This window comes from Diceros bicornis, chromosome 7, assembly GCF_020826845.1.
Source record: "Diceros bicornis minor isolate mBicDic1 chromosome 7, mDicBic1.mat.cur, whole genome shotgun sequence".
Taxonomy (NCBI): Eukaryota; Metazoa; Chordata; class Mammalia; order Perissodactyla; family Rhinocerotidae; genus Diceros; species Diceros bicornis.
Genome location: NC_080746.1, coordinates 23,040,354 through 23,061,010, shown reverse-complemented (window position 1 = coordinate 23,061,010; position 20,657 = coordinate 23,040,354). Strand labels below are relative to the sequence as shown.

The following is a 20,657-nucleotide window of genomic DNA, read 5'->3' as shown; positions in this document are numbered from 1 at the left end:
GAACTCAACGCCAGGAGGAGCATGGGGAAGAGGTGTGTAGGTTTTGCTTGGGGAAGAAAACCTGGAGCAGAATACAGGAGACTTCAAATGGCTGCCCTTGCAAGACTGAAGTGTCATCAGCTACGAAAGGGGGGCTTAATATGTAACAGTCCTGAGGGCCCAAGTGGAACCAACATCATAGGGAAGCTGGCGTTTCACACCAAAGGAAGACTGGTCTCAGGTAGGGCAGCCCTAAAGGTGGACAGTCGAGTCTTTAAGTAGAGGCTGGGCAGCCACTCCCTGGACACAGGGGGAGGAGATGGGTGCCTAGAGGATTCCGTTCAGATTCCAGATTCCTCTGATAGCAATGACGCTGAGCTCCCCCTGAGGTCTGGAGCCTGACTGTGGAGGAAGCCAGCTGTCAGCATGATCATAGCCATCATTCAAATTCACCTTCCAGGGACAGCAGTTAACTCAGGTCCAGATGGAGCAGGGGCTAGAGCCGGGGCGGCAAGCACGACCTGGGATCGGAGGAGGAGAAGGGGATCTAAGAGAGGTGAGACTTTCCAAAGACGGGTTTCACCTGCCATTTTACCAGGGCTTGCCCATTCCCCAGCGATGCTTCAAGCCCACCCACACTCCAAGAACGAAAGACTGTGGTATTTTCATTTACTCACTTGTCAGTATTTATTAAGGTCAAATATTTATCAAGCACCTACTATGTGTCAAGCACTGAGTTGGGTAATGGAGGTACAGATAACGTCCCTGCCCTGATGGCACAGAGTCCAGCACACTGGAAAGATCATGGACTCCAGAGAGCAACATATCTTGCACTGGATTTGAGGCTCTGGTCCTTCCAAGCTGTGTGACCATGGACAAAGTACTTAACCTCTCTGAGTAGGCTTGCCTCATCTATAAAATGAGAATTCCTACCTCATAGAATTGTTTGAAACTTAAAAGAGGCCTAGTACTTGGCATGTGATAAATCAGGGTTAGCACTTATATTAGTCCAGGTTCTTAGCCGCAAGCAACCGACGCTGATTCTGGTGGATTAAAGCAAAACAGGATTTTACTGAAAGGATATTGGGTGGTTCACACAATGGTGGGAGGCCTAGAGAAGAAAGCTTTAGACCAAGCTTCCAAAAGCACTGCCCCTAATAATACTGCAGAACTGGCCTGATGAGAAAGCCGCCACTGCCCACTTTCCCCCAGCGACGCCACATCTGGGTCAGACACTTGACCTTCCCACTGCTACCACCCCCCACCCCCACCCCCACCCCCAGCCCCACCCCCACCTCCAAGAGAAAGCAAATGTGTTTGCTACTATCTTTGCCAGAAAAATGGGTTCTGGACAGAACCTCTCTCCTCGAGTTGCTCTCATCTCCAGATTGGGGTCTCACATCCGTGAGTCTGGTCAGAGGGGCCGGGCTCTCACCTGTGCCTGGTAGGTGGCTGCAAAGAACCTGCGGCACAGGGAGGTAGGACTCAGAAGGGTGGAACTCGCTCCAACAAGGCAAGGATGTTCAACAAATGCTGGGCAGCCAAAATTTGACAAATGTCCACGGGAGTCCCTCGCCCAGGTTGTTCACCAAATACACACCCAGCCTCTTGCCAGCCCTGCAGACTCGTAGTGGAGATGCCCCAGACTCGCCAAAGCCTCCCAGCGCCCTCCCCCCGGCCCCCCTGCCCCGCGCGCCGCCCCGGAACCCTGACAGAGCGCTGAAGTCCTTTTTACGCATCCATGCGCACGTGACCCCCCATCTCCAGCACAAGGGGGAGTCTCAGGCAGGAGTTTTGAGGAGTGTGGACCCCGAGGCTCTGGGAAAGCACAGGTGAGCACCCAGCCAGGCTGGGACCTGGCCGGGAAGGTGCAGAGTAGGCTAAGTCTGCCACCAAGTGGCCATCTTGAGAACCACAGGAGGACCTGGATTTCCCTCCCATCCAGCTGCCCAGGCAGAAAGCCACGGCCTCACACGGCCTGGGAAATGCGCGCTTCTCCTCCTCTCTCCTCCTGAATTGGGTTGTCTAATCTGCTGAACTACAAAGGAGATAACGATATCTAACGTTGGTTTGGTACCCTGCAGTGTACAAAATGCTTTCATGCAGTAATAATAATTACACGACAACATTAATTATTATTGTAGTTGACTATCACTGATGGAGTGCTTACTATGTGTCAGAAGCTTTAATCCTCACAACAAACCCATAGTGAACAAATGTATTTGCCCAGTCAGCTTCCATTTTTCTTTCTTCTCTCAACAGCCCTGAATTTTTTGGAGGGGGAGTCCCCTTCTACTCCCAGGACTTTTATTGAAACTACTGGCAAAAGGAAGCTCTATTCTCACTGAACTCATGAGAAGAGAAATCTTGAGCTTCCAGGTGCCACCCTGAGGGGAAAGACCGCCTGAGATTGAAACTATGGCACAAGCAGCTGAACAAACCTCAGTGGCATTGGAGCCCCCTGGATTCAGCCGTGCCTGAAACAGTCCTGGACTTTTCCATTCCATGAACCAATATACTCTCCTTTACTTAAGTCTACTTGGGTGGGAATTTTTTTTTTAACTCCAAACAAAAAGAGTCCTATTAATTCTTATTTAAGAAAAGAAGTCATCATGTGGAAGTAGGGTGTTGTATGTAACAGAGCCAAAAATAGAGAATTATCAAAGTCAAGGTGGTGGGGGATATTTATTCAACACCATGTGCTGCTCCCTGTTCTAGGTGCTGGATATAAAGTGGGAACCAGGACAGATAAGATCCACGCTCTCCCGAGCTGACTTTCTAGTGGGGAATGCCACAGTAAACAAACTAGACAATTGCAGTGGCAGTAAGTGCCATGCAGAGAATTAAAACATGAAAACATCTCCATAACATGCTAGAGTATGACTAGGGGCTTCTTTAGATTGGGTGGTCAGGGACTAGCGTGATGGAAATGTGCTCTGTCAACTTGGTTACACTGGGAACTACATTTCCCAGAACCCTCTTCCTTGTACGGTTCCAATTAGAGTTGGCCAAAAGACCTTGTGTGAGATTTGAAGGCGGAAGTGATGCAGATAGTCCTTACTTTCTTAAGGATTCTTTGCGGTCACATGCAGCGATGGGCAAATGCAGAGGGGCTAGGTGAGTTCATCATGTCTTTGCTCTCCTTCACTCAATTCCAGCTGACCATTGGCATCCTTCTGATCAGCTACAGCCTCAGGCCCACTGCCGCCTGGCTGTAGAATACACAGAGGGGACAGCCTCCCGTGGACCTCTCTATGAACATCTCCTTCACAGCACCATGGAGGTGCTGGCTTTTATTAAAGAGGTGATAGTGGCAATGGAAAGTGAACAGGTTCAAGATCTGTTGGAAGTGGACTTGGTAGAACTTGCTGGTGGGTTGGATGACGTGTTTGAAAGAAAGAGGGAAATCAGGATGACTCCGAGGATTTTGCCCTACGCAAGAGGGTGGATGTTTGGGGCCATTTTCTGAGACAGGAAAGGATGTGTTTAGGGTTGGAAACAAGAGTTCTATTTTGGACATTGTGGTAGACTGAAAAAAAAAATAGCCACAATATTTTATTAGATTGAAAAAAATGGCCACAGCTCCTCCCAATCATAAGCATAAACTTACATAAAAGTTGAAAGTAAAGTACAGAGAACTTTCTTTTTAGTGAAGCATTTGAAGATCAGTTTCTGACCTGATGCCCCAATATTTTACTATTTCCTACAATCAAGGACATTCCCTCCCCTACCTAGCCACAATCGAAATCAAAATCAAGAAGTTGATGATTGGGCCTGCCCCGTGGTTTAGCGGTTAAGTGCGCGCGCTCCACTACTGGCTGCCCGGGTTCGGATCCCGGGCGCGCACCGACGCACTACTTGTCTGGCCATGCTGAGGCCGCATCCCACATACAGCAACTAGAAGGATATGCAACTATGACATACAACTATCTACTGGGGCTTTGGGGAGAAAAAGGGGAAAAAAAGGAGGAGGATTGGCAATAGACGTTAGCTCAGTGCCGGTCTTCCTCAGCAAAAAGAGGAGGATTGGCATGGATGTTAGCTCAGGGCTGATCTTACTCACAAAAAAAAAAAAAAAAAAAAAAGAAGTTGATGATACAATACTATTATTTAATCTGCAGTCCTTATTCACATTTCTCCAGCTGCTTCACTAATGATCTTTAAAGCGATAGAAAAATAACCTTTGTGCGTCCGCTATGAACTCCAGGAACACACGTCTCATTTAGTTTCATGACTCCAGTCTCCTTCAATCTGGAAGATCAGTTCTTTATTGTTTATCATGATCTTGACATTTTTGAAGAGTAGAGGCCATTTATTTTGTAGAATGTCTCTTGATTTGAGTTTGTCTGAAATTTTCTCACAATTAAATTCAGGCACTGCCTCTTTGATAGGGGTATCACGAGATGGTAATGGGTTTTCTCATTGCATCCTACGAGGTGCACAGAATTTCCATTCTGTATCTGATGATGTGCACTTTGATCGTTTGATTAAGGTAGTGTCTGCCAAGCTTCTCCACTGTAAATTCCTCTTTTCCCACTTTGTAGTTAATAAGCATTGTTCATCGCTGTAGTAAATACAATTAATCGAGGGCTTGATATGCGGGGAGGTACTTTAAAAATTTGTGAATATCTCGTGCCTCATCCAAATTTCCATTGGTTTATTCTTTATTTGTATCTGTGTGGACTAATGGTTTTCTATTTTTTTAAGTGGATTGTTACTCTATTTTGATGTTCAAATTGTCCCTTGTCTGCCCATTCAGTGGAAGCCCATTCAAGCTGGCTTCTATGTTTTTACATGACTCCATCATTTCTGTTTTTTTTTTTTTTTGCGAGGAAGATTAGTCCTAAGCTAACATCCATTGCCAATCCTCCTCTTTTTGCTGAGGAAGACTGGTCCTGAGCTAATATCCATGCCCATCTTCCTCTATATAAGATGCTGCCACGGCATGGCTTGACAAGCGGTGCGTCTGTCCGCGCCCAGGATCTGAACCTGCAAACCTTGGGCCGCCGAAGTGGGGCGAGGGAACTTAACCGCTATGCCATGGGGCTGGCCCCAGCCGCCCATCATTTTTTGAGTAATTCATTGCTTTCTGGCTCAATAAGCTGTTCCATGCTCATCTTGTACTTTCTTCACCTCAGCATTGTAAGCTGCCATTTCTCCAAGGAGCCCTGGTTCTAAGATCTGCAGGCAGGAGGTGCGGCTGCTCCCAGGCCTTCTCAGTGGACACATGCATGCACATGCATACACACACACACACACACACATACACACACACACACGGGTACCTTCCTCTCCCTTCTCTAGTGCTAACTCCCCATTCCAGGCCACCTCCCCATGTGGACACCCTCATCCTGCTTGGAATTTACCATCACATGCCAGGCCAGGCCACTCCTCTGTGGGGACACCCTCCTCCCCATGCCAGATCACTCCCCACCACACCCTCTTCACTCTGCACAAGCTCTGATACCCTGAACTGGCCCATCCCTCTGCCAGAATGCCCTTTTACCTCACCCAGGCTCTGACACCCCACGCCAAGCCACCTCCCCCATGCTGCATGGACCCTACTTCTGCATCCTACTTCTGCTCTAACACTCTGTGCCGGGCCGCCCCACCACCTTGGATGGATGCTCTTTGCATGACACATGCTGTGATTCCCCAGGCCAGGCTGAAACCGGCAAATAGCCATTGATGATTAAGCAGCTAGTAACTATGGGGGATTGGAATTTGCCAGCTCAGAATATGTCTCCGCCTGAATGACATTTTGGCCCCCACCCCCACTAACTAACCAAAGGAGTTTGGGATGGGAGGCCTGCCCCCAGAATAGGCCATCACCATAGACACCTCTGGTGTCTGGGTGGGTCCATGCTAAGCCCATTCTTAGTTCTGGTTACCCTTTATGAGAGACATTTACAATTGTAAAGAAAATCTCCATCTGTAAAGGTATCTTCTTCCCCGTACCAGGAAGAAAGGGGGAATGCCTTACCTAGAAACTTATCAGAATGCAAGGTAGGACTTAAATCTGCATGTAAACTTACTCATTGTTAACTGTGCTGTTTGGGCAACATGCTATCTGACTCCCACTAGGTGCCTATAGATGACGTCTCCCTGGAGCCTGGGTTACCACGGGAATGGGTGTTTGAGCTATTTTATTCAGGAAGTGAACCCCTTCCTTGTCCGCTTCAGGCCAGATTGAGACCAGCAACCCATCAACTGGGCCCTTTTGACGGCAAGAGGTTGGAACTCCACCCTCAGGGCATGCTAATGCCGCCATTCTGTGAACAGGCATCCTATGAAGAGACATGAAGGCTCACTATGCTTGCGCAGATCATCAATTACCTCATCTCTCCTCACCTCCAATCATTTCAGACCACCTTGCCCCCTTCCCCATAAATACCCCTGAGTCCCTATTTTTGGGGAGGCAGATTTGAGACTTGTTCTCCCGTTTTCCTCACTTGGTTACCTTGTGATTAAACCCTCTCTCTCTGCAATCTCGTCGTCTTGGTGATTGGCTTTCTGGGCGGCGGGCAAAAACGGACCTGGTGTGGTAAAAAGGCTATCCTCCTCCCTCCCTCCCCTGCATCCACACCTTCCTCACTAGGGTGCTGATTCACTACTCCAGGCTACCTCTTCCCGAGAATGCCTTCCCCACCCTTCTTGGGCTCAGAGACCCTGCTTTGGGCCGTTGTAGGCAGCCTATCTCTAATGGCTTCAGGATTGTCCTGAGTTATTCAGGAAGAGAAAGGAAAGAGTAAAAGCCCTATTAAAGTTTTAAGGGAGTTGTTTTGCTAGAGAAATTTCAAGTATAGAAAAAACAAAGGCTTGTGACTGTTAAAACCCTAGGCTAATTCTAGATCCCCCCATCCCATCCCCACCCTACCCCCACCATACCAATAGCAAATGAGCTGTTAATGTTGTGCACAGACTCCGGGAAGGAAACACCCTCCGATGCCCTTCTCAGATGAGATCAAGGAGCCGACTTGATGAGGGATAGCTTTACAGAGAGTGTGACTGCAGGCAGCTGGATTGGCTGGTGGAGGGACGCACTCCGTTCTCCAGGCAGGGACGACTTCACATTCCCAAATTGTGGGATGGGATATATCATGGACCAGTGATCACAGTGAGTTCACATTTTATCAATGAGAATTTTCAGTTGCAGTTGTCCAACCTTCCCACCGTTGTTACACACGGAGCAACCGGGGCTGATTACATGTATCATTTGGCTACAGGCTGCAGGACCATGAGGACCCACACCTGGACCCGATCAGGGAAGCGCACATCACTCAGAGATCCCAGACCTGGAGCTTTTACATCCAAGAGTAGGTGGCTTTGGACCGTCTCCCTTTGGGCAGACAGTGAGTGGGTTTTCAGTGCTATAAGGGGGGAGCATTTTTCAAATTATTACTTGGGAAGAAAGGCATATAGAGGGTTGGGCAGCCAAGCGATGAACTCTAGTGGAATTGTTTCTTCCTGCTCAGCATCTGTTTTCTTTTCTTATGGTAACAACACCCTGGTTTTCCTTTGGGGGAATTCACCCTTCCTCACTTTCAGTCCCTATGGGCTGGGTAGGGCTGACCCTGGCTCTGGGGTGGCCGTGAAACCCAGGCCTGGCCAGTCAGCATATTCCATTCCTGGTCTTATGATTATTTAGATATGGACAGATTACCCAATTAAGCCAATGGTAGACAATTCTGTTTTTTTTTTTTTTTTTTCTGGAACTCTTAGGAAAGAAAGGCTCTTTTTCCATTGAGGTTGCCAGGCTGAGAGGATGCTGGATATCTGGGACTTGTAGGACATGGGAAGAACATGACTGTAGAAGGAAGCCAGCAGAGAAAAGCTGGGCCAAAATGGGAACATAACCTGAGCCCTAATGATGTCACTTAGGCGATGAGACCAAGAATCTAACCATGCCAGCTGTAGCTCTAGAATGTTCATTAATGAGCCAGTAAATTCTTTCTCAGTCTAAGTGAGTTCAAAATGGATTTCTGATACTTTCATTAAAAGAGCCCAAACACATATTCCTTGGGGAGTAATTTTTTTACCGTATTTTACAGATGGGAAAACTGAGACTCAGGGAACTTGAGTAACTTGCCTACGGTCACATAAATGGTGTGATGGTTAGTCTTATGTGTCAACTTGGCTAGGCTGTAGTACCCTATAGTACAGTATTTAATCTAACACTAATGTAGGTGTTGCTATGAAAGTATTTTGTGGATGTGGTTAACACCTACAATCAGTTGACTTTAAGTAAAGGAGAGCATCCTCCTCCAATCAGTTGAAAGGCCTCAGAGCAAAAACTGAGGTTTCCTGAAGAAAAGAAATTTTGCCTCAAGACTTCAGCATCAACCTCTGAGTTTCCAGCCTACTGGCCTGCCTTGTGGCCAAACCCCCACAATTGTGTAAGCCAGTTCCTTAAAACAAATCTCTCTCTCTCTCTCTCTCTCTCTCATTTATCTCTTTATCTATAATTATGTCTATCTATATCTATACGTGTCTCCTGTTGGTTCTGTTTTTCTGGAGAGCCCTGACACGGATGGTAAGTGGTAGGGCTGGAACTTGAATCCTGATCCGTCTGACTCTAAGTTCAGTGCTCTTTACTTCTCACTATTAAAGCCGGCTTAAGAGAAACAGTCATGCATATAGGTACAGGATGCCTACATGTATCCTGTTGCTACAGGACGCTAGAGATACGCTGACAACCTCCCATCTTTATCTCCATCCCAAACTTTTCTTCCAAAGCCCACATGCGGATAGATAACTGTTTCCCCTGCACCCCGTACTCAACCCATCAAAGCTCCTCATCATCCCTTCCCTCATCTCTCCTCCTCCTCTTCCTCTGTTCCCAGTTGCAGAGAAGCACCTGGCCATCCACTCCCTTCCTAAGCTAGATAGCTGGCATCATCCCCAAATCCTTCCCCTCTCTCCCTTCCCACTTCCAGTAAGTCAATGTTTTCTATTGATTTGCCCAACTAAACATCTCTTGTATCCATTTCCTCCTATCTACACAACCACTGACCTACGTAGGCCCTCATCACTTCCCAAATGTGGTTTTACAATTGTATGTACCTCCTTACCCACAGGCAAAGGCCTGGGGGCTGAGTGCCGGCCACAGGACTAAGTCAAGAGGCGAGAGTTGAGTAAAGGGCGTGAGTGTACGTCTGCAGAGCCATCTCCACAGGAAAGCGCTCAATCCGTGTAGATGCTCTGAGGTAGAGAGACAGAGAAGGAAAATGAGAGTGTGCAGGCAATAAGGCCCAGACCAGAGGAGCATAACAGGAGAAAGAACTCAAAGCAGAAGAGCCTGAGGTCATTCTTTAGCCCATAGCCAGAGAGCCCCCACCTTGGTCCACTCCTTAGTGCACAGTGGGAACTTATCTTTCTGTTGTAAGAATCTGTGACTGACTTGCTCAGGACCCTCCGGTTGTTCCCCTTCACCTACAGGATAAAATCTAAATCCTTGGAATGTTTGCAGCTGCCCCCCTCCTGGTTCACTGAGTACAACCTCCCCTTGCACTACATCCTCCTACCAGAATGAACTACTCATGGTTTCCATGACGCCACGCCCTCACACCTCTGTCCTTCATACCTGCTCTCCACTCCGCCTACAGTGCCTTGTTCGCCTGGCAGATTCCTACTTCTCTTTCCTCTCCTAAGCTTGTGTTGCACACTGTACAAATCTCCACTGAAGCATTCATCCCATTGCATCCTAGCTGCCTGCAGGTCTTGCAGGTTTGCATGAAAGACTGTAAGTTCCTGTCGTCTCATCATTATCTTCACACTTCTGCCCAAACTCCATGCCACAGAGTAGTTGTTCAATATGTGTTTGTTGAATGGATGAATGAATGGATGGATGAACTAGAAATCGGGTGGAGAGACTGGTTTGGGACAGAAGGGTTTTTCTAATCCATTCACAGAACAATTGTAAAGATAGTACAGAGAATTCCTGTATACCCTTCATCTGGCTTCCTCTAATGTTAGCATCTTACATAACCAGAGTAAGTTTATTAAAACTAGAGAATTACCATTGGTACAATACTACTGACTAAATTATAGACCTTATTTAGATTTCACCAGTTTTTCTATTAATGTCCTTTTTCTGTGTAGGATCTAATCTAGGGTACCATGTTGCATTTGGCCATTATTTCTCCTTAGTCTCCTCCAGTCTGTATGGTTTCTCAGTCTTTCCTTGTTTTTCATGACCTTGACACTTTTGAAGAGTACAGGTTGGGTATTTTGGAGAGTGTCCCTGAATCTGGGTTGCCTGATGTTTCCTCTTATTAGACTGGGGTTATGGATTTTGGGACAAGAATGTCATAAAGATGAAGTGACCCTCTCATCTCATCATATCAGAGATGCATGACAGCAACATGACTTCTCAAGGTCATTTTGACCTTGGTCACTTGGTTGAGGTGGTATCTGCAGGGTTCTCCACTGTGGAGTTACTATTTTCCCTTTCCATATGCTGTTCTTTAGAAGGGAATCACTAATGAACACTCAAAGGGAGAGCAATTGACCTCTATCCCCTGCAGTGGTAGTTTCTACATTCATTATTTGAAATTCTTCTATAATGAAGATTTGTAGGACAGGAGTTTTAAACTTTATTTTTGCTATAACCCCACTGGTGAAGCCTATGGATCTTTTATCAAAATAGCATTTTTTTGGGCCGGCCCCATGGCTTAGCAGTTAAGTGCGCGCACTCCGCTGCTGGCGGCCAGGGTTGGGATCCCGGGCGCGCACTGACGCACCGCTTCTCCGGCCATGCTGAGGCCGAGTCCCACATACAGCAACTAGAAGGATGTGCAGCTATGACATACAACTATCTACTGGGGCTTTGGGGGCAAACAATAAACAAATAAAATCTTAAAAAAAAAATAGCATTTTAAAATTTAATGTATTTAAAAAATACATGGGATTACAAAGGAAAACAATTTATATTGAAAAACAATTGTCAAAATATTTTATAAACAAATTTGTGATATGGTAATAAATGTGTTTGTTAACACATCAAAACACAAGTTCTAGCAGCATGTCTAATAACGACTGTAATTTCAAAGTGTTGCTGAGCATAAATGATATCACAGCTACTGTCAATACCACCGTGGTTTGCTGCCCACGTTACAATGAAAAGAGTGCTGCTTCAGTGACAGGTTTGTAAAAATAAAGATAGAATTTTTTTCCCAAACGTGTTCACAAGCCCCCTGAATTCTCTCCATGGACCCCTGGGAGGGTCCCTGGACCTTAGGTTAAGAACCCCTGATTTAGGGGCTGGCCTGGTGGCTACTGGTTAATTTTATGCACTCTGCTTCAGCGGCCCGGGGTTCACGGGTTGAGATCCTGGGCGCGGACCTACATACTGCTCATCAAGCCACGCTGTGGTGTCGTCCCACATACAAACTAGAGGAAGACTGGCACAGATGTTAGCTCAGGGACACTCTTCCTCAAGCAAAAAGGGGAAGATTGGCAACAGATGTTAGGTCAGGGCTAATCTTCCTCACCAAAAAAATAAAAAACCCACAAAACCCTGATTTAGAAGGATCTAAGACAGCAGAAGTGTTCTAGGACTGCACGAAAGGAAGTGAAAAATACCAGAGCAGGTGGTGAGAAGTAGAAAGGATTTCACCCTCACTAATAATGAAAGACATGCAAAACAATCCAAATTTATTCACCATATCACAGATTTATTTATCATACCAATTATCATCTTTTAGATGAGAAAAAATTAACACTTAGTGCTGGTGAGGATGCTGTGAAACTGGCACTCTCATATTACTGGTTGCAGGGCTAATGTGTGCAAATTTGTGCAACCCCATTGAGAAGCAATTCAGAAATATTAACAACCATAAAAATTCAAAATCTTGATTGAGAAACCCACTTCTGAGAAGGTACTCTAAGAAATTAATCCTAGATATATGAAAAGTTATACTTAGAGATTCTTGACATAGCAATATTTACATCAGCAAAAAATATTAGCAGCAACTAAAGATCTAAAATGATGGCAAGTAGTCAGGTGAAGTGCAACCCATGGATAAATGAAATGAATGCAGATACTAAATGATCGTTACTAGAACAAGGCAACAACATGGCACAGACTTATGAGAGCAAGAGATGTAAGGATCCCCTCTGAGCCTCAGTTGTCTTGTCTATTAAAGGGAGGATAATAATACCATCTCCTAAGATTGTTACATGGCTTCGTGAGATGACATTTAAAGCCCCTGATAATAGTCCTGGGACATCAGGGGTGCTGAGAATGTATCAGCTGTTATCATTATGCTATCCTGCTATACCAATAAAGTAAAACATAAAATATATAAGCGAGGTTACATCATTGCAAAAAAATGCAGAAAAAAGAGAAAAGAAATACTTCAAAATGCTAACAGTGATGGTGTTCGGGTAAAGAGATTATGAATGATTTTCTGTTTTTCTCTATTTCCTAATTTTCTACAATATGCTTTTAATATACTATTAAACTGTTAATACAAAAAGAAGCAAAAGTGTTTGCTAGAAATACATATCCCCACTCTCTCATAACAATTGAGATGGAGCCCATATCTGGACAGTATGTAACTCTGGAGTCCTATATTTCTCTGTGTGTCTTCTTGTCCCCAAAACTTTGAGGCAAAGAAAATCCCATTGCACAAAGCTGATGCATCTTTATAAGTTCTGAGTGGTGTGAATCATCCCTAGATGAAAGGGCCCCAAATAAGCAATGATAAATGTTAAACATTCACTCGATCCTAAATCGTTGACATCACTTAATTCACTAACCAGAGACGGAATCTCAGCAGCAGCAGCAACAGAAGGAGCCTAGCCAAGTACGTGACACACAGTAGGTGCTCAACAAACATTAAATGCCCGATCACTGGCTGACAGCTTACGTGGTCTCTGCCTCTCCACCTCCACGGTTGTCCAGGCGCAGCCCGTCTGCCCACACGGTGGCAGTGCTGCTCCACACTAGGTAGAGCTGGGTGGGCCCAGTTTCCACCTGGCACCAAATGCCCAACTTCCCTTTCCTTCTCAGGCTGAGAAGTCCCGTGATGCACAGAGAGGCTCCAAAGGAGGACGTTGTTGGAGTCACCTCGTCCTCTGGCTGTAGGAAAGATGCGTCCATCACCTTTGTAGGGTTGGACCAGCCTGTGAAGCAGGCAGAGCACCGTGTACGGAGGTTCATACACCCACAAGGCTGAGCTTGGGCCAGAGGCTCCCAGGATGGTCACTGACCTCAGGAGTTTAACACAGAGCTCTCTGGGGCAGGGAAGGCAGTGTGGTGAGATGGGGTAGGACCTGGGGGGACACTCAGACCAGGGTTCACATCTTGGCTCAGCCTCCAGCAAGTAACCACCCTGACTGTATTTTCTGATCTGTGAAACGGGAATAAGGCCGTGTAGGGCCTTGAGAGATTTAAGTTAGACAATGCATGTAAAGGATGGAGCGCAATGCCTGGCACACAGCAGCTCAGCGAGTGTTAGTACTATCTTACCTGTTGTGATTGTTGCTGTTGTTAATAACTGTGGTGTCATTAATTATGCATAGAGATCCCAAGGAAGACTCTTGCCCTCTCCGGACACTGATGGGGTTCAGGGCAGGCCGCCCCAAGATGCACCGCTCTGGTATGCGGATTATTTCGAGCTGAAGACAATAAAGGCTCAGAAGACTCAGGAAGAACATTTTACCTTCCTCCAAACTGCCTAAAATTATTTAACATAGAAGGCCTTCCAGGAAGGAGCCAATACCATGTGATAGCTATAGTACAATGTAAAATAGGTGTGCTAGAAAGACACCAAAACCCCATTTTTGGCCCAGCAAAACTTGTTTAACAAACATTTGCATTTCTATCTCCATGTAAATTGTTTTCCTCCCCTCTGAAATCCCAAACCACTACCCTCAACATCCTCCTTGTCTTTAGCTGAAGATACTTAAGCTAGCAACTTCAGCCAGATGGCCGAGTTGCTCAGTTTTTCCTGAGTTTCTCCCATGTATACATGTTATTAAACTTTGTTTTATTTTCTCCTATTAACCTGCCTTTTTAATTATTTGACCAGCCATAAGGACCTTAAGGGAAGGGGTGGGAGGGAATTCTCCCTTTTCGCCTAACAACACACAGACTAAATTTGTGACTAGGTCTTGAAATTATTTCTTCATCTATAATAAGATGGGAACCGAAAGAGCAAAGTGTGGGTCTCGAGAGGCAAGAATTTTAGCTACTTTTTTCTTTTTAATGAAAGGACATATGTTTGGGGGAAAAAAATCAAATGTGATTTTGAAATCTCTGCAGGGTGAAAAGAAACAGTGCTAAATTCCTTCAGCTTCCTCTCCCTCCAAATCTTGAAGCCAAAGTTATCAAATGAATTGCAGTCCCAGCAACCATGAGGGGTTTTGCCCAACAGGACGCCTGGTAGTCTGGCTCCTGGCTCCAGGCTGACCTTGTCTACGCCCTTTACTTCCAGCAGGCAAAGGCAAGATCCCTTTATTCCTCATGCAGTTGTCCTCAGGAAAAAAAATTGTTTTTGTTTGTCTCTCCTAAGCTTATCAAGTATTATTGATGAGAAAAGGCAAAGAGCTAGAATTGTTTACACAAAAGGGGGAGCAGAGTAAAAGAGAGGAGAGATGGCTTTTAATAATCTCGAAGTCTCAGATTTACTGTTCAGTGGAAGGTGACCAAATGTTCTCCAATTTTTATTGAGGACATAAAGAAAAAGTAAAATGTAAGTACCACACAAGGGATGCAGGTCGGGGGAAGTAGCAGTTGTGAAAGTATGATTCATAAAGGTTCTCTAGGAGGAATATATTTGAAATGTGAGTCACAGGCATTTTAAAAGTCTGTTTTCCTCTATGTGTTTGAATATGTATGAAAATGCAGGCATTGACACTTAAAATGTAAATCACAATGATGATAATCTATGTACATTCATGCACAAGGTCCCTAGATTTTGTCATTAGCAAGTGAAGAGCAATGGTTTGAGTGGCCATATTAGACATGAAAGTGTATGTTATGCTGCATAACAAATAGGTCCAAAATTTTTGTGGATTATAACAAGAATGGTCTATTGCTCACTCAAGCTACAAGTACATCAAAGGTAGACAGGCATCTCTGGTCATGTGAGGACTCAGGGACTCAGGCAGGCACAGCCTCCACCATCTGGTTGCTGGGGCAGGGGGAAGGGCTGGCTGTGTATGGTGAATCACACATTGGCTCTCACAGGCTTCTGCCCACTTCACTTCCTCCCACACAGCATTGAACAAAGCAAGTCGCCTGGCCCCCAAGAAGTGAGATCCTACTGTGTGCCTGGAAGGAGGAAAATTGGAATCTTTGCAGATAACCTGGTGACCACCCAGGGCTTACTAGGACTTCTGACATTTTAAAGTGACCAATCTGTCAAGCGTGAGATTTACCCTGAAACATATTTTGTCACTGTAACCATATTTGTCCTCCGGCATGGACCTCTCTGGGAAGCCTGAGGTAGAGAAACTATAAATACCCTTATTCCTTTTCCATCTAGAATAACTTAGATTTGAGCCTTTCTCCATGCAGAACAAGAAATTAACTCACTTATTCAACAAATCTTTATTTAGTTCCCACTAAGAACCAGGTGCTGGGAATACTAAGACAAAGTAAAACAAAATCCCTATCCCAAGAGCTTCATAGTCTAGTTATCCTGTGGGATTTATAGCGCTGGGGCTTGGAGCAAGGTCTGGGCTTGGTGGGATCTATGTAGGAGTCATCAAGACAGAAGTGACTTCTGAAGAAGCCACAAGTGTCTGTGGCTGCTGAGTATTGTTATTCCAGCTTGACCTAGGAGCAAGCACACCTGCTCCCTCCTTTGCAACCCTCCCGCCCAGGTATCTCTCCTATCTCTTGCCTGGGCTCTTACCTCATCTCTTCCTAGCTTCCCTCCTTGATACCCTGTGCCCTACCCATATTTCTCGGCTCATCTCTCACCACTCTTGCCTTAAACTTTCCCTTTTTCTCACACACAGCATGATGTTTCCTGCCTCTAAACTTTCACTTATTCTGTCCCCTCTGCCTGGAACACTCCACGCATGCTCAGCTTACACATTTACTTTGTAAATTCCTATTCCTGTGAGGCCTTGCCTGACACCATTTCCCTCTCCTTCCTTCTTCCTTAAGCACTAGACCATCACTGCCCTTATCACACTGTTCAATAATAGTTTGTTTATGCATCTATCTTCCTCACTGGACTGTGAGTTCACTGAGGACAGGGGCTGCAGCCCTGACTTATAGTATGGTATCCAGTTAAAGCAAACACTCTAACAATGCTTGTCGATATTTCTGTGGCAGAGAATTATGATGGGATGATCAGTGAAAGACATTCAAGCATAAAAATATTCTATATTAGGATAGCATTCTAAGTGTGTGCATGTGTGGGGGGATATAAATGAAAATATGACTTCAAGGAGAAAAAAAATAACTTCTAACTATAAAAATAATTTCTAGAGCCAGCCCTGATGGCTAGCAGTTAAAGTTTGGCACACTCTGCTTCAGTGGCCCGGATTTGGTTCCTGGGCATGGAACCACACCACTGTCTGTCAGTTGCCATGCTGTGGCAGCAGCTCACAAAGAAGAACTAGAAGGACTTACAACTAGAATATACAACTATGTAATGGGGCTTGGGGAGGGAAAAATTAAAAAAATAAAAGTGGTTTTCAATTAAAAAAATAACTTCTAACATAAGAAAATGTCATTCATGTGCTTCTTAATTACATGATCTCAATGTCAAACTGCTCTGGTGTTTAGAGTCCGTTGGACAAAATTTATTTAAAAATTGACATGTTTTATTATTAAATATCAATATTTCTATTATGTTAGCATAACATCATTTGGATTTGGACTTGTGATAAAAACAATTAGATATCAACTTAAAAAAAAATGTTAATTGAATGAATGAATAGTGCCTTCCCTATCAGTTAAAATTAGGTTTGGCTGGGAGTGACAGAAAACCCAAAAAACAGTGACTTAACCAAGATGGAAGTCTTTATATTCCAAGAAGCTGACATATTGTTGGGGTTAAATGGCTCTTACATATACAAATACGGAGTTAGGCAGTCCAAAACCGGTATAACTCCATGACCGTCAGAACCCAGGCTCCTTCCACCTTGTGACTTTCCATCCTCAACATACTGCTTCTACCTCAATGGTCCAAAATGGCCAATCCAGCTCTAGCCATTGTGTCCACATTCTAACCAATGAAAGAAGGAAACATAAGGAGAAGGGAATCCTTTTTTAGGACACTTACTAGAAGTAGCACCCACCATTTCTACTTGTATCTAATTGATCAGAACTTAGTCATGTGTAAGGAATGTTGGGAAATACAGTCTATTCTAGCTGCCTTGTGCTTTGCTAAAAATTGGAGGATCTGAACAAGAGGAGAGTAAATATTATGGGACAATTATCAATTTATTCATCATCTACACTTGAATAACTCATAGGCATCTTGAACCGAATATGCCAAATCTAAACTCATTATCTTTTCTCCAAACCTGGCTCTCCTCCAATCTTCTCTACCTCAGCCAATGGACAGCCCCCTTCCAGCTCAAGCCAGAAACCTAAAGTCATTGTTGATATTTCTCTGCTGTCAATTCTCCCTCCAAAATACATCTCAAATTGATCTAATCCTCTCTATTCCGTCTACCAATACCCACTGTCAACAACCTCCTAACTTGTCTCTCAGTGTCCCTCTTGCCTTCTTCCAGATCATTCTCCACATTGCAACCAGAATGATTTTCTAAGAAGAAACAAATTCTGAGCACGTCAGTCTTCTGCTAAAACCCCCTGAAAGCTGCCCATGGTACTTAGGATAAAGATCCGGAACCCTTCAAAGGCCCTGTGTGACCTGGGCTTTGCTTCCTCTTGAACTACTTACTTTTTGCTCTCTAAGCAGCAGCCAAGCTTGGCCTCCTGTTGGTTCCTTGTCCATGCCAGGCTCCTTCCTGACTGCCATACTGTCCCCTCTGCTTCTACCTCCCTCTTCAACTGGGTGATGCCTGCTGGCCCCTAAGTCTCAGCTTAAGCGTCACGTCCTCAGGGAGAATCTCCAAGGTTGGAGACTAGGCATTCATAGCACCCGTTGCTACTTTTGTTTTCACCCTTTACTTCTCATAGCACTTATCACAGTGAAGATTTGAATTATTATTTGTTTATTGACCGTTAACCCCCTTAGGTGATAAACTCCTTGGGTCTGGTGACTAGGTACTTGTGATGGTTAATTTTATGTGTCAACTTGACTGGGCCATGAGGTGCTCGGATATTTGGTTAAACATTATTCTGGGTGTGTCTGTGAGAGTGTTTTGGGGTGAGATTAACATTTGAATCAGTAGACTGAGTAAAGCAGATTTTCCTTCCCAATGTGGGTGGCCCTGATCCAATCCACTGAAGGTCTGAATTGAATAAAAAGCTGAACAAGAAGGAATTCACTCTCTCTGCCCGACTACATTCAGCTGGGACATCCGTCTTCTCCTGCTTTCGGACTCAGACTTGAACTGCAACTTACACCATCAGCTCTCCTGGTTCTCAGGCCTTTGGACTCAGACTGTAACTTACACCATTGGCTCCCTGGGTCTCCAGCTTGCCAACTGCAGATCGTGGACTTCTCAGCCTCCATAATCATGTGAGCCAATTCCCTACAGTAAATCTCTTTATATATATATATATATATATTAGATAGATAGATCTATCTATCCTTTTGATTCTGTTTCTCTGGAGATCCCAGGCTAATACAGTACCACTTGTACTCCGTTACATCCCCAGCATTTAATAAAGTGTCTGCACTTTGCTACTCCGTGTGGCGACAGTTCACAAAGAGGTATCACCACAGAATCTCTCTCCCCAGTCCTGCTGAACAGAATCTGCAATTTAACAAGCTCCCCAGGTAATTCTTATGCACAATCCAGGCTCCGAAGCACTATCCAATGCATACCAATCACGGTAGTAGGAGTGATAGTAATGTTTACTGAGTCTTGATAATGCTCCAGGCATTTTCTGGGCACTTGACCTTGCAAGTACCTCTCACAGCAACCCTTTGAGATCGACCCTACGCCATCCTCAGATGGCGGAAGTCAGTTTCCGATGAGGAAACTAAGGCACAGAGAGATTAAGTAATTTGTCAAGGTCACACAGCTAGTGATAGTAGAACTAGTAACGAGGAAGAAAAAGATCTCCAGCACCTAGCTCAGATGCTTGCGAGGTGCTCAGCAGTATTTTAATGACTGCTAATAAGTAGAGGGCTGGGAATGTGAACCCAGATGGACTGGTTCTGGAGCCCCGGCTCTTAACCACTCAGCGCATGATCAATATGAGTCCACACTCTGGGGACTTTCCACAGCACCTGGTGCACTGTAGACCACCCACATTTGACCAATGAATGGTTGTGTGGTATAATCAGTTGTGGACAGGTCCCTCTGGAGTCCAGGTGCAGGAGTTTGGTGAAAAGAGCAGCGGAATAGAAAGTAAGTGATCTGGATTTAAGACTGTTATCTCCAAAGAGACAAAAAAGAGACTGTGCCTGTGTGTGCTCAAGGCCTCACACGACTGAGGGGAAAATGGGGTGATACTAACAGTAATAACCTTTTAACCTAACTGTCACTGCTTCTTGTCTCCATCAATTCCTGCAGACTCTAAGGTCACAGTCAAGTATCCCACGTCTTTCTGAGAATCCCCAGGGGGTGGCTGCCACTAACCACCCTGCTGTGCCAGACACACCTCCACTCTCTGCTGCTTCTCATGAGACATCTCAGGCCCTCAGGACAGCTGCTGTGACTATACCGCTGGGTCCCCCAGGTCCCACGGCCTCCTGCTGCAGCCGGTGTGCTAAAGGACTCACTCTGCCAAAGCTGCACCTGGTCTGCTGCCAAGAGAATGCCCTGGCCCCTTGTGCTGTCCTCCACTAGGGGAGGACCCACGCAGGCCTGCATGTACCAATGCCCGTGGGGATTTCAAACAGCCCCCTGTTCTCCACGGGGCTCAGACATGCATCTGATGGGGCCTAGGCCACAGGACAGAGTCAACAGACTGTGCTCACAATCAACGTCGGACCTAGCTGGCTATGCCTGGACCCCACTCTCCTCCTGCTGAGGTCGGTCCCCAGGGGGGCCTCAGTCCCTACCAAACAGGTTTCTGTAAAACATCCACAAATTTGCCTAGAAATCCCAAGTGTTTTCTGAATATCAGCAAAACTCAAGATGGGACTTTCCCCCAAATCTGCTTTTCTCCCTTTTTAATCCAGCACATAATACTGAACTTTTCGTTAAAAAAAAAATAGACTGGAATCTCTTTAAGGGTGTGTGCATGTATTCAAAGTGTGAATGTGACCATTGTCTCATTTTGCTCTAAATCTATGATTCCCTGGATAATAACTACCGCTTATTCCTACTGACTAGATGCCTGGCGCTTTAACCATAAACCTTACGAGAAAGTGCCATTTCTCCATGTTATAGATGAGAAAACTGAAGATCAGAGAGGTCACATAACTCCCAGAAGGTCTCACATTTACCAATAAGCAAAAGTGCTTCACACCCAAGCCTGTCTCTCCCAAGTACACTGGAGATTTTCATCCTTTTGGGCCAGGGATATGAAGCTAATGTGAGTGAGTCGCCACTCCTCAGAAGAAAAAGAAGCGAAAACCTGGCTCTGATTTAGGCACCAGGGAGGGCCACTCGGAGCTTCTTAC

General features: G+C 45.3%; 1 protein-coding gene across 6 annotated transcripts in view; it reads left to right on the top strand.

The window, feature by feature from the left end:
* The first annotated feature begins 3,034 nt into the window (after positions 1-3,034).
* The window catches only part of TTC12 (tetratricopeptide repeat domain 12), a 68,180-nt gene continuing 50,557 nt past the window's right edge, over positions 3,035-20,657 (top strand). For 2 of the 6 annotated variants that reach the window (XM_058545202.1, XM_058545198.1), the window contains exons 1-2: positions 3,035-3,096; positions 7,136-7,295. Coding sequence is in view for 1 of the 6 variants with exons in the window: in XM_058545203.1 (XP_058401186.1) it covers positions 18,598-18,599 (2 nt within the window). In the remaining 5 variants the exon portion in view is untranslated. Of the gene's footprint in view, positions 3,097-6,942; positions 7,097-7,135; positions 7,296-18,306; positions 18,600-20,657 lie in introns of those variants that run through there. The other 4 variants (XM_058545199.1, XM_058545200.1, XM_058545203.1 and 1 more) reach the window with 4 other exon arrangements.